Consider the following 17,440-nt stretch of genomic DNA (forward strand, 5'->3'; position numbering starts at 1 on the left):
ACGGACAGACAGGCCAGCAATAATGTTTCAGAAATTCTCGGCAAACAAAAATGTTCAACAAAACCTGGCAAAATATATTATATGATAAATGATATATAGTCTTTGTATTGATTTTTTGGTTTAACAAATATGAGATCAATTTATATACATTCAAGTTACACAACTAGAACCTTAAAAAAGTTGAGGACATCTCATAAATATATTCATTTGACAAAAATATGAGTTATTTTGTGTTTCAAGTAAAACGTTTCCCAGTTATTCGATGACCCAACCGTCCTATTGTAATTGGGTGTTTTGTCATTTTAAGCAGAGCTTAAACTTGCTGGATAACCATATGCATTATTAGCCATTGTTCTTTAAAAATTTGCATGTTGAACAATAAGCAAAATATATAGATTAACGAATGTTTTATTGGTCGTCTTTTTTATCCCAGAAATTAAATAATTCCGTTTAGAAAAACCGTTCTATTTATATACCAGTTTCATTTTGTTTTATTATTCACTCATTGGAGTCGATTTTAAGAATTGAACGATGGACAAATAGTGCGTGAATTTTTCTTGCTACCTGATTGGAAGATATTACGAGACGTGAATAATCAAAGTTTATTGATTGGTTAGGACAATCCAAACCTAGTAAATGTCCTTCAAACCCGTACAGTATCGAATTTTGGCACTTAGATTTTACACAGGTAACTTTTAACTATAAATATGCGAATTTTCTGGAGTAAACAACAACGTTAAACGATATATACTACTTTATAACATGTGACCTCTCCTGTGTGGTAAAATTTGTTGATTGATGCACGTGGTTATTCTAGTAAATGAATTAATCTTCAAAGCGAGAGCACTTTCCATTTTCATCAGCTAAGAGTCGAATAGCCCTTTTAAAAGGCTAATGCTTGTTATGATGATCAAATTGATTGTGTGTACATTGACTTAATGCTTTGCTACAGTAACACAACTAACTTTCACGATAGTGTTGATCATTGTTGAAGGCCTTACAATGACACTTAGATGCTTACATCGAAATAATAAAGATTCTGATGGGTAGGTGTTTTATTTGCAATCTTACCACCTTATCTCATGTTATATAGACAACGATTTAAATGTTTATTTATGTACAATTTTAAAGTCATATCTGAAAAAGCGGGTTGGATAAATACAATCTTTTTGTTGGATTCGTGCTAAGTATTTATTAATTAAAGTTTGCTTGAAGAAAAAGAAAGTAATATTCCTGAAATTAAAACTATGGTAGATTATCACGTTTTTTCTGTGATTTAATACAATCAAAAATCTCAATATTAGTACTATATTACAAAATATCTTTACATTTTCATATCATCAAAAGAAGCAAAAAAAAAAAAAGCTTTTCTGTTTGATGCTATTATCCTTTGAAGCATGATTTATTTACTAGAAAGTTGTCATATTTCTTCTTCATATGCTTGATCCTTGTTTGATATAGATATTAGATGCGTCTTAAAATTCTTTTGTTAAAGAATTTGAACAGTCAACTTTTTTTTCAAAGTATATTATGTAAGCTTAAGTTTTAAAATTTAATGTATATGTTTGATGAGTGATCTGGAAAAAAATCGCGAATTTTTCCCTTTAATATTATATTGTCATAAAAAGATTTCTGTTGAAGTTATGTCGGAACTTTAATCATACGAAAATACATCGTAAATAGTTCGTTCGTCCTTCCCATTCGGGGACATGATGTTGTCTTTTTTTTGTGGTGAGAGTGATTGATTTTCACTTGACCTTTGTAGTCTTTTCTCTTATTTGTTTGGTAATCGCTATTGATCGACAGATAAACAAATGTGTTAGCTAGAAAAACATAATCCAAATTTTAGTCAATTTAAGCAGTATTCCATAGATGTCCATTTCATGTGAATTCGACGAAGAAGACTGATTAAGGAAACACATAATAACTGAAATAGAAAAAAAAAACCAAAACAGCTTAAAATTAAATAATAATTTTTCCTAAGAAGAAAACTATAAAAACGTAGTTCTATGATAATTATTAGTTATGAAAAAGGGGGGTTGACATTGAAGCAAAAAAACCTTCATGGATATGCCAAAAATAAATATGTATAGCTAGAAAAAAAATAGATCATATGATGATACATAGTTATGAAAATGGGAGTTAGAATATGCTTGATAGTGAAAGTCGCATTGAATCACTAATTCCATCATTTACTAATATACTCAGTCAACAGTAGTTTACATTTGGCTTTATAACTATTTTGATCAATTATATGGTCTTTCATTACATTTTTTGTAGACAATTCTGTAAATTTTTCGAAAAACTAAAGACTTTGTAATCCCGGGAATAGATGGCCCTAGCCGTATTTTGCACAACTTTTGTATCCTAAATGCTCTTCAACTTTGTACTAGTTTGCCTTTATAACTATACACATAGAAAAAAGTATTGCAACACCAAATTGAAATTGAAATTAAAAAAACACTTTTTTATTTTTTTGTGATATAATTTGGTAAAATAGAACTACTTAAACATCATTTAAGTTTCACATGAGTTTAATCAATAAAATATCGACTGGGTAAGTTTTTATCTGCACATGCAGCTACTGTACCCGTAAACAGCAAAACAGATGTTTTCACCCTCATTGTTTTCAACACTTTAAATAACTAAGTTTTAAAGTTATGTGATTGACACCTTGTTGAAGACTTTTTTGTGGACTTCGGCTGTTATCTGGTCTTTGGTCGTCTTGTTGTCTCTTTGACACATTCCCCATTTCCATTCTCAATTTTATAATAAGTCCAAATATAAAAAAATAGGGGTATATCAATCAGTCAACAGTGTGTTATAGTCTTAATCACAATAAAAACAAACGAATACTATTAGCAGAAACAAAAGACAAGAATACAAAACGTAATACGATCAGACAAAGGATATATCACTTCTGATAAATGCGACAGTTGGAAAGTTTGACTTATAACATTTGTCAAAGATAAAAGATTGAAGTCGTCTATCAGTGTCAGTATCGTGGAAGAGATTAAGACATGGAGCAGACCTCCTTGTGTTAAATATGAGCACCACAGTTCGTTAATTTCATGCAGCATAAGTCCTGCGAGCTGCTCTATTAATCCATTGTTGTTGATAAATAAACTCATCAAAAGGTACGCCAGACGCAATTTTCGTCTGCAAAATACTCATCAGTGACTCTCAATTTAAAATAGTATAAAATGTGTGTATACATCTATATATACTGTAAGCTAACTTGTAATTGATATTAAATATTTTAAAAAAATGTATGGTATTTTCAAATTCTATATATACATGTTTATCTGTCCTGTGTCACTTAAAGTTTAATCCATTGGTTTTGATATTCTCCTATCTATAGATTTTAGTAAATATGTGAACAGACAGTAGTTTTTAAGTTTGTTAACACGAAACTTAACATTATTATTGTTCCTTCAAATTACAAAATATTCTGACTATACTTATTTGTATAAATGATTAAAATGATAACGTCCAAGATTACCTCTTGTTTTTTTCTGAGTTCGTGTTGCTCATGTTTTTGTTTACTGTGTCGTGTCGTTTTTTATGTGCGGTTGTTCGCTTTTGGTCCTTGTCTTTTTTTTACCAGATAGTAATTGTTTGGTACAGTTTTATTAGCTTGTCCAACATATTGATTGAGATCACCACAGTCCATGTTGAGAGACGGCCTACTGTTACAGTCGAAGGATAACAGTACAGAAGGCAGTACAGATCAGGTTTTAAATTAAGATAGCAGTAGTATACTGGTGTTTAAAAGTCATAAATTAGCTGCGAAAAAACAAATCTATGTTACAAACTAAAAACCGAGGGAAATGCATCAACTATAAGAGGAAACAAGTGAACAAGAACACTGAAATGCAACAAATACAAACGCCAACATACAAAGAAACTCACTTTGTAATAACAACTGTCATATTCCTGACTTAGTATAGGACATTTTACGAAAAAAATGCTGGGTTGAACCTGGTTTAATGGTTTTATAAAATCCTCACTAGTTCTGTTTGTATTAATAATGTCTTTTTGATCCGATGGATGTATATTATTGCAGTCATAAAATACACTTTTCTTCTAGGAAGTTTTGGTATACATTTTTGTATTAAAGCAATACAGGCAAAACAAAAATTTGAAAATACACTAAACAATTCGTACAATACATAGCATGACCAGGTACGACAGATGTATTGTAAAATCATCAGTTACTCGGGTATATAGTATGGAACGCCATGACTGCCTTATGTTAATGATCAGCATTATATTCAGTGCTCACAACATTATATGTAGTGCTAACACCATTATATGCAGTGCTCACAACATTATATAAAGTGCTCACACCATTATATGCAGTGTTCACATCATTATATGCAGTGCTCATAACATTATATGCAGTGCTCACAACATTATATTAAGTGCTCACAACATTATATTAAGTGTTCACAACCTAATATTAAGTGCTCACAACATTATATGCAGTGCTCACAACATTATATGCAGTGCTCACACCATTATATGCAGTGATCACAAAATTATATAAAGTGCTCACACCATTATATGCAGTGTTCACATCATCATATGCAGTGCTCACAACATTATATACAGTGCTCACAACATTATATTAAGTGCTCACAACATTATATTAAGTGATCACAACATTATACGCAGTGGTCCAAACATTATATGCAGTGGTCACAACATTATATGAAGTGGTCAAAACATTATATGAAGTGGTCAAAACATTATATGAAGTGGTCAAAACATTATATGAAGTGCTCACAACATTATACGTTTTTTGTTGTATGATGAGATTGATGTATGATGAGATTGATGAATGGTGAGATCATTCGGTTAACTTCGTTTTTTAGCGGAAATTACCGAGTCCATAATTGGTGATCAATTACGGTAAATTAATGCCCAGCAAACAATTTAAACAGTTATTATAATATATGTTATCATTAAGGCAGTATACAATATTTAAAACTGATTGAAATAAGTAAATTTAGAAGTATGATCAATTTAACACAAATTTATTCCATACCAGGGCATTATAAACTTATTTTGAGGATCAGTTTCGCCATATTCACAACTTAATATGTATATATATATTTAAGTGTTTTTTAAATTGCTTCGCCGAAGGCAGTTGGATACGACCGCAGAGGTCCAACTCTAAACCGTTCGGACAAAAATGGACACACTATTTACGCTTAATTCAGGTCTGAATTTGGAATGTAATTAAATATTTGACACATAATAGGTTTCTGACACACAATAACTGTAGTCAAAGAACTACAAAATTGGTTATATAATTTGAATATATACTTAATTTTTGCCCCATCCCCTCCAAAAATTAAAAGAATACCCTCCTTTTTTTGTTGTTTTGTGCAATATACTATGCTGTTTCATACTGACCCCAACCTCAAGAAAAAAAATGTATCCCCCACTTTTTTCTTTTTAATTTCTGAAATCTGATATGGGGGAAAAATCTGTACACATAATTTTAAAGCAGTGTAAGGGAGGTAGAGGCATGATTTTTTTATTAGTTGTTAATGGCTTTGAACTAGCTGCCAGATAACTGCGAGTACTTTCAGGTCTGTTCATTGTGTCGGGATGTATAAGTACCCGGCCACGTTCACTTTTATTTTTTGTCTATCTGATGAGTTAAGCCTTTGTCAGCTGATTTTTATAGTTCGTTCTTATGTTGTACTGTTATACCACTGTCCCAGGTTAGGGGAGGGTTGGGATCCCGCTAAAATGTTAAACCCCGCCACATTATTTATGTTTGTGCCTGTCCCAAGTCAGGAGCCTGTAATTCAGTGGTTGTCGTTTTTTTTTATGTGTTACATATTTGTTTTTCGTTCATTTTTTTACATAAATAAGGCCGTTAGTTTTCTCGCTTGAATTGTTTTACATTGTCTTTTCGGGGCCTTTTATAGCTGACTATATGCGGTATGGGCTTTGCTCATTGTCGAAGGCCGTACGGTGACCTATAATTGTTAATGTTTGTGTCATTTTGGTCTTTTATGGATAGTTGTCTAATTGGCAATCATACCACATCTTTTTTTTTTATATAATCAAACATGTCTGGATTACCTCAATATATTTGGATGACCTTCCCTACACTGGTTTTAAATTGTCTTAATTGACCATTAACCAAGAAGCCCTTGTTTTTCCCTCATTTTTGCCTCTAATTCCTAAACGGTTTGAGCCATAACACCTCCCCCTCCCAGCAAATCATATTCATCCCTTTTATAGTTGGAAACTTGTGGTATAATTTCAGAGAGATTCATACACTTGATGACTGGAAACTACAACATTATTTCGACCCCCTTTTTGGCCCCTAATTCCTAAACAGTTAAGACCATTCACCCCCCCCCCCCCTCAATCAATCCCAAACCTTGTGTTAAAATTTAATTTACTTATACAAAAGTTATTATCCGGAAAACATCTGTCTTCGGCGACGTGATAGCAATATACGACCATTTTTTTTCATTTTGTTTTTGCAGTCGTATTAAAACATGTGGATTTATACACATATATTGTGTATTTCTGAATAATAAATATATTCAGATTACTCGGGATTGTAATTAAGATATGTAATTGGTATTTTTCAAGGAGAACCAAATATCTGTCAGAAGTATACTGTTCATTGCATTTTTTTTTAACAATGTTGGTCAGCAATTGCAAATAGAATTTTACTTAAACATTTACGATTTTCAATCATATTTGAAAAAGGCATGTCACAGCAATGTTTGGTGCAAAATAACTAGTTTGTGAATTTAAATTCGTTTAAGAATATAATTCGCCCCTGACTCTGCTATACATAAAAGTCAAATTAGTTTCGACAACTTTTCATTTTTTCCCCGTGAGTGATCGATATCCATGAGAAAGAAGCCCAACATTGACAGAAACAATCAAGAACCGTTGTCAAATGTAACTTTCCAGATAACGAAAAAAATTTTCAGATATGAAATTTTCAACCTTTTACATTAATCCTAACATGGGATATGGAAAAAAAATTGGTAGCAAAAATAACAGAAATCCCCAGACTACAGACAAGCTTGTATGTGAGAAGAATTAGAACGCCAATAACAACAACGAGAAGAATTCACAGTAAAACAATATTAGAAGTTCTCCATTAATATAACTATATTACAATTATATACTGACATAATAGCGAGTATCGTTGTATTTTGTGCTTCTGTTACAAAAAAAAATTAAATGGTGTGGACTTTAAATAAAATCAAAGAAGTGCTCAGCAACAAATAGCATTCCTCTTTTATATGTTGTTGTTATCATCTGGACCTAAACACAAATTTGAATCTTTTTTCGAGGTCCATTGTTTTCAAAGAAGTGCGATCTAAAAGATATTATTCTTTTATGACTTGTAGTTGATTATATTTTGTATCTTAATGTACCTTAATCAGAATTGATTTAGTTCAAGTAGTTATCAAAGGTACCAGGATTATAATTTAATACGCCAGATGCTCGTTTCGTCTACATACGACTCATATCAAAATAACTATAAATCCAAACAAGTATAAAGTTGAAGAGCATTGAAAATGACTCTTTTTCATGGACAATCGCTACTATCCAATAATAGTAAATCATTCTTTTTTTACTCATAGTTTGTTTCAATCTTTACCTAAATGCAAAACTTAGATACATGTGTTTTTTAGTAGTTGTTAGTGGCTTTGACTAGCTGTCAGTAACTGCGAGTACTCTCAGATCAGTACTTATAGTGTCTTTTTGTTGTTGGGATATACAAGTACCCGCCCACGTCCCCTCTTTTTTCTTGTTAGTTGTATTTATATTTGTACCCATCTGACCAGTTAAGCCTTTCACAACTGATTTGCATAGTTCGTTCTTATGTTGTTATGTTACGCCACTGTCCCAGGTTAGAGGGAGGGTTGGTATCCCGCTAACATGTTAAAACCCGCCACATTCTGTATATATGTGGCTGTCCAAAGTCAGGAGGAGCCTATATTTCAGTGGTTGGCATTTGTTAATGTGTTATATACATGTTAATTTTTCGATCGTTTGTTTGTACATAAATTAGGAATGTTTTACGTTTATCATTTCGGGGCCATCTATAGCTGACTATGCGGTATGGGCTTTGCTCATTGTTGAAAGCCGTCCTGTGGGCGTTTAGTTGTTAGTTTCTGTGATGTGATTTTGTCTCTTGTTGAAAGTTGTTTCATTGGCAAGCATACCACTTTTTTTTTATATATATTGACCGTGCAAACTGACGAACAAACGTATTAAACGTTTTATTCATTCCCACAAACTCAGCTTTCATAAGAGATGATAACTTCAAATGAAAATGTTAAACTGGGTCTTGAAAAGGTAATTTGTTTTTATGAAAGTTTATATTTCTATATCAGACTGCTGATCATATTTAGAAGACAAACTACTAAAAAAGCTTGTAAAAAATTGGAATAATAGATGTAAAGTAATGTTAAACACCTACAATGAAATGCTTTAAACTGCATTTTCCATATCTGTTAGATACCTATACATGTAAAAATGCCAAATTCTGAAAATTGATGCCAAACATTACTCTTTAGTATAATGTTGTGAGCACTTAATATAATGTTGTGAGCACTTAATATAATGTTGTGAGCACTGCATATAATGTTGTGAGCACTGCATATAATTGTGTGAGCACTGCATATAATGGTGTGACCGCTGCATATAATGGTGTGAGCAATGCCAATCATTAACATAAGGCAGTCATGGCGTTCCATACTATAGCTTGTTTATTGGTATAATTAAATAACTCAAAAACTATCAAACTTATAATTATTTGTAATCTTTATTATCTTTTTAACAAGATTTACATTTATCATCCTTACCATATACGTATAATCTATAGGTTAATTTATTTGTATATAAAGTATATTACAGTGTAATTTCAAATCAAAATATTCATACCAGATACACGCATAATCTCTTGGACTTTTCAATTTAAATGGTTTTTAACTGCATATTTGAATTGGCTTCCCAAATGTTGTTATTTTGGCGTCACTTGTGAGTTTTCTAAAGACGAAACGTGAGGCTTGCGTACCAAAACTATAAACCGTATATCTGTCTTGAGTTCTACTTGACATTATACGGGATAGTAGAATGTTTGTAGACAATGCCTTCAGTATGTGTTTCCCAACATGCTTATCAGGACTTACGCAAAAGCTAAATTTGTATATCTGTACTGTTTTGAAAAAAAAAAATCATACCAAACAACATGGACATCCACAAAGAACACGATTTGTAATGAACAGTTAATCCACAACTTTGTGTTTGAATTCTTGAAGCATTATATCTCCTCCTTAAATGTTTTAAGTCTCTTTCGCTTTTAAAAATGAGATGGACGAGCGCGACTGCACACATAAAGTTGAAACGTTGTTATTTTGGAATGACGCTGGAATTGAAAGTAAGTTTCTGTAGGAGTTCTCCGCTTTCCATAAAAAATCAACACTATAAATAGAAAAAAGGGCGAAACATACCAAAGGGACAGTCGTGTGACTAGAACGTGTCTGATATTGCATCTATTCTTTTTTTTTTATGTAATCTAAATAATTCTTGTATGGCAAATCGCTCTAGGGAAAAAAATGAGCAATGAGCAAAGTGCATGTAATAAAATAATGTGTCTTAATGCTTAATGGAATATTAAAACACCATGGAAATGGCCTAAATATAGTGCCCAGTTTAAAGCAAAAATCATCAATATTCCAAAATTCTTCTTTCACATAAAAAGTTTCCTTTATAGTTATACCATAAATCAAACCAAGCATAGCGTTCCTGTGTTCTCATAGCAATATTTTCTCTAGCGCCAACCTCATAATTTGTCATATCAGGCTGAGTTGGAGCCCAATTAAAATAAGACATAATTGATCCATCGTTGTAGTACCAATACTCATCTACTGCAATATGAGATCCTTGGAAAAAGAACCATGTAGAAGTTTCGAACTGATCTAGAAAATTGTAACAAGAAAAGAAATAATTTATGAATATATTTGTTTTCAATTTGGTTTGTTCTTAATGTGTTGTTCCTATTGTATTGAATGATGCATGCATATCAGAAGACAAATACTCTGTTGATGCATTTTATCTCGATCCATTTTGTAATTTTAAAACTCATCTGTATCTTTAAGGTAGATTTATTTCAATTTTATTTTAGAGAAACGATAAACTAGGGTCGCCTTATTTTGATATGAGCGTCACTGATGAGTCTTATGTAGACGAAACGCGCGTCTGGCGTACTAAATTATAATCCTGGTACCTTTGATAACAATTTCCACTCTTTACTGAGGTCTTATGCACATTAGACTATTCTAATCTAACAGAATATTGACATTTCTTTTGTCTTTCGAAAGTTAAAACTGATTTAGTACGTTCGTTTTGAAGTTCAAAACAGTAAAATTACACAGGTAACCCGGTATAAAATCTACTAAGATTTAAAAACAGTATTGAAATAAGCATTTTTACTAGTTATTAATTGTGCATCTTGTGCTCTACAATTTATACAATTAATGTTATTTCTTTTTGATTATTGATTTTGTATATCTGTTTTGATCATGTTCGAATTATTAAATAGTTGTTACAACTTTAAACTCTTTTATAAGTCAACAAAAATACTGGAACTAGAATGATGGGATTGGTTCAAAATCAAAATATACACCAGGAAAAAAATTATCGAACCTCCCTTATTTCTCTCACAAACCATATTGTATGTACATGTGATAAGATGTATGGATATGCAATAAATGAATCGTGTTATTTCGTCATTGACTTTCATATATGATATAGAAAGGTCGAAGAATAATGATAAATTTCGTTCCGTTATTCTTTTTTTTGGACAAATTAGAAGTTGTGAGAACAAACCATGAACAATGCTTAACTTTAGATGATTACAGTGAAACAAATGCAACATCACAGTCCTGTTCGTTTGGAAAGCAATAATATATGTCAGTGGTTGCAATAAACATTACAATGTCCAATACCGCTCTAAACTACCGTCCACATGAATCACCGATGCTTACCTTTCTAAATCTATGGACCAATCTTTGCCTTTGTGTAGTGCAAATAATTATGTCAATACTATAGCTAATTAAAAAGAAGAGGAACCTTCACCATTTGGTTCCCGACGTCCAATAATAATCTAGATGTGCTCTATTGATGATTTATCTCAAGTGGTGATTCATGTATGGCTAAGACTACTACAACAACAACAAATTCAAGCATCTGTGATTCGTGCAAACGGTGTTTTCACACGGTATTGAACATTGTTGTGTTTTGTTTTACCATTGACGCATATTCTTGTTTCACATAAAAGAAAATTGATTTAGGAACGTCTACATGAAGTTCCTATATTGTTAAAGATTGACCTTTTTTGTACCCTTGTTCTGCTCTTATTTAATTTAATTGCAAAATTTGTAAAGTTTTAAGCCATAAATGATACTATTATATGTTATAATATTTTTGTTATTGAGAAAAACCAAGGTGTGAAAGCATCATTCTTTTTTTATTTGATGGTCTTATAAAATATTTTGGAACGTTAAGGTTACATAGTTACCTAAGCAGGTAACCAGTAAATAACAGTGTAAAAATTGGGTTGTTTATTTCCGGTGATAATTACTTTCTTATATGCAATGAAATGTAGTGTGAAGTGTTCACTGTAGCACTGGAAATGATTAAGCTTTATACATGCAAAGTATTTCTTTGGTTGAAATAAAGGTAAATACTGAACAATTTTTTGAAAAGTGCAAATTTAACAAAGACTAATAGGAAAAAATCAATGGTGGTATTACATCTATAAGAATAAACAGTTGTTTAATATAGTTGATACTCACTAGACAAGATGTGATACGGAAAGTAAAAATGATAATAGTATTACAAATTATTATTTTGAAAACAATATTCTACAGCTTGTAATACATGTACAGATTACGTATAAAAATTTCGGACTTAATAAGGTTTAAACTATTGCTTTTACAAAGTCTATATACATCAAAGAAAAAAACTTGAAAATTAATATAACAGTTTCTAAATACGAATCTAAAAAAAGATACATGTGAGTTTATAACCAAAACATTGAAAAGATCTATGATTTTTATGCTCCAACACTTAAAGTTTTCAACAGGGTATTTTGTTTTAATGTTAAATGGATGGTTTAGTGAAACGATGAGATATTATAATTTAGGCAAGTCGGACCAATAACATCATACGCTCGATGATAAAGTTGTGGTTTGAAAACCAACTGAATTTGAAAAAAGTTTTCCGTTATAAAAAATACAAACCAAGAAAATCTGCAACATGTTGTTGTTTTTTGTCTGAATCAATTTTCATCAGTTCACCACCTTCATCTTCACAGATAGAATTATAATCAATATATAATATGGAATTGTTCTGCATGTGGAGTTTGTAGCAACTGTGAAATATTTTGCTGTACACATATCCAGATTTTCTGGGACATCGTTCTAACAAAAGAAAAATCACAATATGTGTTATTCATTTACGTGTTTATACTGTCGCCTTAGTTTCAACACTAGTTTTATAAAACAAATATAAGATAATTTTATGAAGGAAAAATAATACTAAAAATATGAATGCCACCTGATACTGTCTCGTTTTTTGCATCAATATAAACTTTGAAATTATTTTTTATTTAATAGTATTTAAAATTATATCAGAAAAATATTGCAATAAGACAAACATATGTTTTCCATAAAAAAGAAAAGTGTACTAGCAAAATTAATACAATTGTTGAGAAATATTTCCCCATAGAAAATAGTGTAGACTATATCTACTGCTTCATCGTCGATTTGTCAAAGTCAGGACACCAATGAATAAACTCATCATAATAACCAGGATTCAATTTTGTATTTACGCCAGACGCGCGTTTCTTCTTCAATAGATTCATCAGTGACGCTCGAATTCAAAAATGATAAAATGGTCAAATAAAGTTCTAAGTTAAAGATAATTGAAGATCAAAATTTATAAAAGTTTGCCATATACAGCTTAAGTTATCTATTCCTGGTGTACAAACGCCGTAGTATTTCAAAAATTCAAAAGTTTTCAAAACAATTAATATTTAAATATGACCATAGCGATGATAATTTATGTAAGCACAGACCATTTCATCGTTCCAGTACACTTAAGGTCAACCAAAATGTCAGGTTGAGTCCATGTTTGTAGCGATTTCATGGTCTGTGTATCTGTCTCTCCATGTCCTATTACTTGTAAATACGAAATCAGTTCCCGGTTGCTGATTCCTTGTTTTGATACTATCAAATATTTGAACTGAAACTTTATTTCTCTTGGGCGTGTCGAAAAATTCAATTTGCTTTATGAAGGACAAGGTTTTCCAAATGTTAGGGAAAAAGATATGGGAATCAAATAGATGTGCCCGTAGAAAAGTAGGGCAAATGTGCTATAAACGATGCCATCCAAATCTTATTTGTATAAATAAACGATTTGTTTAGGAAATGTGTGCTTAACATTTAAAAATATTATGTAATATTTCAATGTAATGTGCCTTATATTTTAAACTATTGTGCTTATCATTTTATTAAATTGTGCTCATCATTTTAATATATTAAGGTTATAATGTCAATATTTTGTGTTAAACATTTAACAGTCTATGTTTGTTAGGATGTTTTAATATAGTTTTATAAATTACTTAAATTTTATTAATTTTCTTTATGCATAATCTAATTCTTCATTTCAGTTATTATGTTTAATCCCTGATTTTATTCTAGTGATTATACGTACATAATCTCTGAACATTTGAGTAATTGTATATTATCCATAAACTCTCTAGTATTCTACATAATCCATTAAAATAAAAATTATTCTACATAATCCATTAACATATAAGGTATCTACATAATCAATTAAAATATAAGGTATTCTACATAATCACTGATTGTACAAATTCACTGAAACATATATAAGGTAAATATTTGGAATTCAAAATGACTTATACCATAAAAAAACATACAAGACTTATAAAGGTCACAGGCTCTAAACTTGGGACAGGCGCAACAATGTGGTTGGGTTAAATATGTTTTGTGAGATCCCAACCGTCCCCGATACCTCTAGCCATTGTAGAATAAAAAAAAACACATAGCAATCCGCCAAGTAAAATCAATTTTAAAAGAAGGTCGAGTCCGATGTCAGGATAAGTAACAAAAACAAAAAAAACATCATTACATATATGAATGAACATTTAGATAATTGTACAACTTCAAACAATGAACAAAGCTTACAACGTAAAGTCAGTCATACAATTTGTCTGAAAACTTTTGTATTAAGTCTTTAATGTACCTCATTTGAAAAAGTATACCACAAAGGGGTTTATCTGAACAATAATTTTCATTCCTGCTCTGCCTTCCTTCCTATCGTCTCATTTGACAAGTTTTCTTAGGTCAATTTAATTGTAATAATTATATTATTTGTCTTACTAAAGTGATTGTATACATTACAGCCGAGTACTAGTATGTCGACAAGTAACACTAACATTTATCCAGATACTTATAAACAAAATTTAACAACTGTTTCTTACCGTCTAAAATTAGATAATAGTTCCACCCATCAGCACTTTGTCCTATTGCTGAAGGTCTCCTTATGTATCCAGTGTTAATGCAAATGCACTTTTGAGCAGCTGCATAGTAGAACAGAGACATAGACTCATCCATTGTACCACAATGCGATGTGCATTCAGCATGGCTGCCATAAGCTAGTTGAAAAATAGGTGCATCGATGAACCAATCTTTCAAATGTACTTGGTTTTCGCCTTTGAGAACAACTGTACCCTCCGCCCAATATAAGAACATGAAATTGAAAAATGCTAAAAGCATGAGTATGTTTTTTCCTATCATTCCCTTAAAAATAAAATAGCTTAATGAAGGTAAATGTTATATGCTGTCTCAATCGGTTAAAATATACTGTCAGATCACATTAAATTTATATATTTAAATCTTATTGACCATTGGAGAAATCCAAGCAAAATTTTATTCTTTCGCTGATTGGATATTGATGTGTTAGAAATTGTCATTGCGATACTCTTCCCTATTTATAAGAAATTTTATGAAAGATATCATTAACCTGCGAAAAGTCTAATTGAAATGAAAAACAAATGCATTATTAGTTACAGAGTGTGTAATTGTCCTAATACGAGAATTTATCGGGTAAATAAAATTCATATCGGGTGAGGCGAAGCCAAACCCGATATGAATTTTATTGACCCGATAAATTCCGTATTAGGACAGTTGAACACTGTGTAACGAATTTATTCTGATTTTATTATATAACATATTATTATATTTAAATTCAATATAAGGACAATATCAACCAAATATATTTTAGATATTTAATCTAAAACTGTGAAAAATTAAAATATGAGGACCATGAAGCAACTCATTTTTTTATCAGGTCAATGGTATAAGGGAAATAATCCCAATTGACGTAATAAATAAGGGAGATATTTCCTATTTACGTAATAAAAAATTGTACTGAAATTTATTAGGACAATATCAGCCAATCAAATTGCGAGAAATTACTCTAAATCAGGATAAAGCCTGTTACCAAGTCATTTTTCATTTTATTTTTTTGAATATTTATTAATAAAATAAACTCGTCATTGATGCCAGGACTAAATTTTATATATACGCCAGACGCGCGTTTCGTCTATAAAAGACTCATCAGTAACGCTCGAAACCCCAAAAAGTTAAAAAGGCAAAATAAAGTACGAAGTTAAAACTAAATGAACTTTGTTATTTAATTTCCTTTGCATTGAAACACAGAAGAATACTGTATGTATTAAATACTAGTGAAAAATTACAATGATTTAAACAGAAATATTTTTGTTCTGATAACTATTTTCTGATGTAGTTACGTGTACAATAAATCATTTATTTCTTATCTTTCCATCATTTATTTGTTTTGTGCATGTTTCTGCTCAAAAGGAATTTGAATCTTACTTTAATTTGTACGGAAAATACTAATTTTGTTCTTCATTCAGATGTCACGTTTATGACATGATTCAACTGTCAAATATTTAGATCCAAACCAGCTACCCTATCGGATTAAATTCACAAAATAATGATGTTTTCATCATCAAAATTATTTGCACTTAATTCTTCTATAGCTACCTCAAAAGATTGAAATTTATAACCCCATGCTTTTATTTATTTAAAAAAAAATTACATTGATTTCAATTAAGAATTTCTTAGGAGTAGAATGTAAGATCTTGATGATCAAGGATCGAAAGTACACGTGGTCTTAGTATTATACTTGTACGCAGTAACGTTGTTTCCTGTTATGTTATCTGCTTTTTTTCTCCTCCTCATAATAATTTTGCATCGAGAACTAGAAGAAATAGACGCGCGTTTCGTCTACATAAGACTCATCCGTGGCGCTCAGATCAAAATAGTTATAAAGCCAAACAAGTAAATAGTTGAAGAGCATTCAAGACCAAAAATTTCAAAAAATTGTGCCAAATACGGCTTAATAATCTATTTGTAGATAATAAAATCCTTAGGTATAAATTAAACATATTTGATACAATACTAGTTCAATGTAACTGTAATAAATAAGAACATATCACAGTAAAATTTCGAATTTCAGTAGCTGACTAGACACATGTGCAGTTGTGTTTTCATAACGTAGCAGCAAGAAAAGAGGGACGAAAGATACCATAAAGACAGTCAAGCATTTGTCGCAAAAGTTCGCGTTTTTGCAAACATAGGAAGAAATAGAAGAAAAAAATAATTTAGTGGCGCTCACATGGCTAATACGCTTTCGCACATTTCATAAATCTTTTTATTAAATTCATTCTTTGTTTTCTGGGTTTACCGTCAGGATTGTAGTGAGTTTCTTGTTGCTCAAGTATTAGTTTTCTCAATAGTGATTTTGTTATCTTGTTTTTCGTTTGTTTCTTCGATTAATACATTTTTGTTGTCAGTTTGTCTCAACTTATTATGAGTTTGAAATGTTCCCTTGGTAACTTAATTCCTTTTTAACGAATGACTATATATATAGTGTTGGGTAAGTTTTTCGATGGTCATGTTTGTGCATAGTTTGAGTTTGAATGAATATAACAGGCTGAAAATATGAAGCAAATTCGGGTAAAATACTTCATCCTCCCTGGAACATACACATGGCCAAAGTTACGATTTTTACAACAAGCACTGATTTGGATGTCATCCTGATTTAAAAGGCCAGATAGTTTCGTTACAAAGAACAATTGTCGTCGGAAATATATGGTTCCTTATGATATTATTATAATTATTTAAATTAATTGATCTAACAAAAGCTACATTTGAAAATAAAAGCTAATTAAATATTTTATTATAGTCACCTCTCTACAATTTACAAACATGAATACAATAGATACAACATGTTTTAATTAAAAGTACAAAACAATCTTAAA

The 17,440-nt window shown here is 30.9% G+C and overlaps 1 protein-coding gene across 1 annotated transcript; it reads right to left on the bottom strand.

Moving 5' to 3' along the window:
* Nucleotides 1-9,729: 9,729 nt before the first annotated feature.
* Nucleotides 9,730-14,705, bottom strand: LOC134684555 (uncharacterized). The gene is made up of 3 exons (XM_063543849.1): nt 14,573-14,705; nt 12,306-12,485; nt 9,730-9,980 (listed from the first exon to the last, which is right to left on the bottom strand). The coding sequence occupies exons 1-3, from the start codon at nt 14,703-14,705 to the stop codon at nt 9,730-9,732; spliced, it is 564 nt and encodes a 187-aa protein (XP_063399919.1).
* Nucleotides 14,706-17,440: the final 2,735 nt, after the last annotated feature.

Source organism: Mytilus trossulus, chromosome 9, assembly GCF_036588685.1.
Source record: "Mytilus trossulus isolate FHL-02 chromosome 9, PNRI_Mtr1.1.1.hap1, whole genome shotgun sequence".
In the NCBI taxonomy this organism is placed as follows: domain Eukaryota; kingdom Metazoa; phylum Mollusca; class Bivalvia; order Mytilida; family Mytilidae; genus Mytilus; species Mytilus trossulus.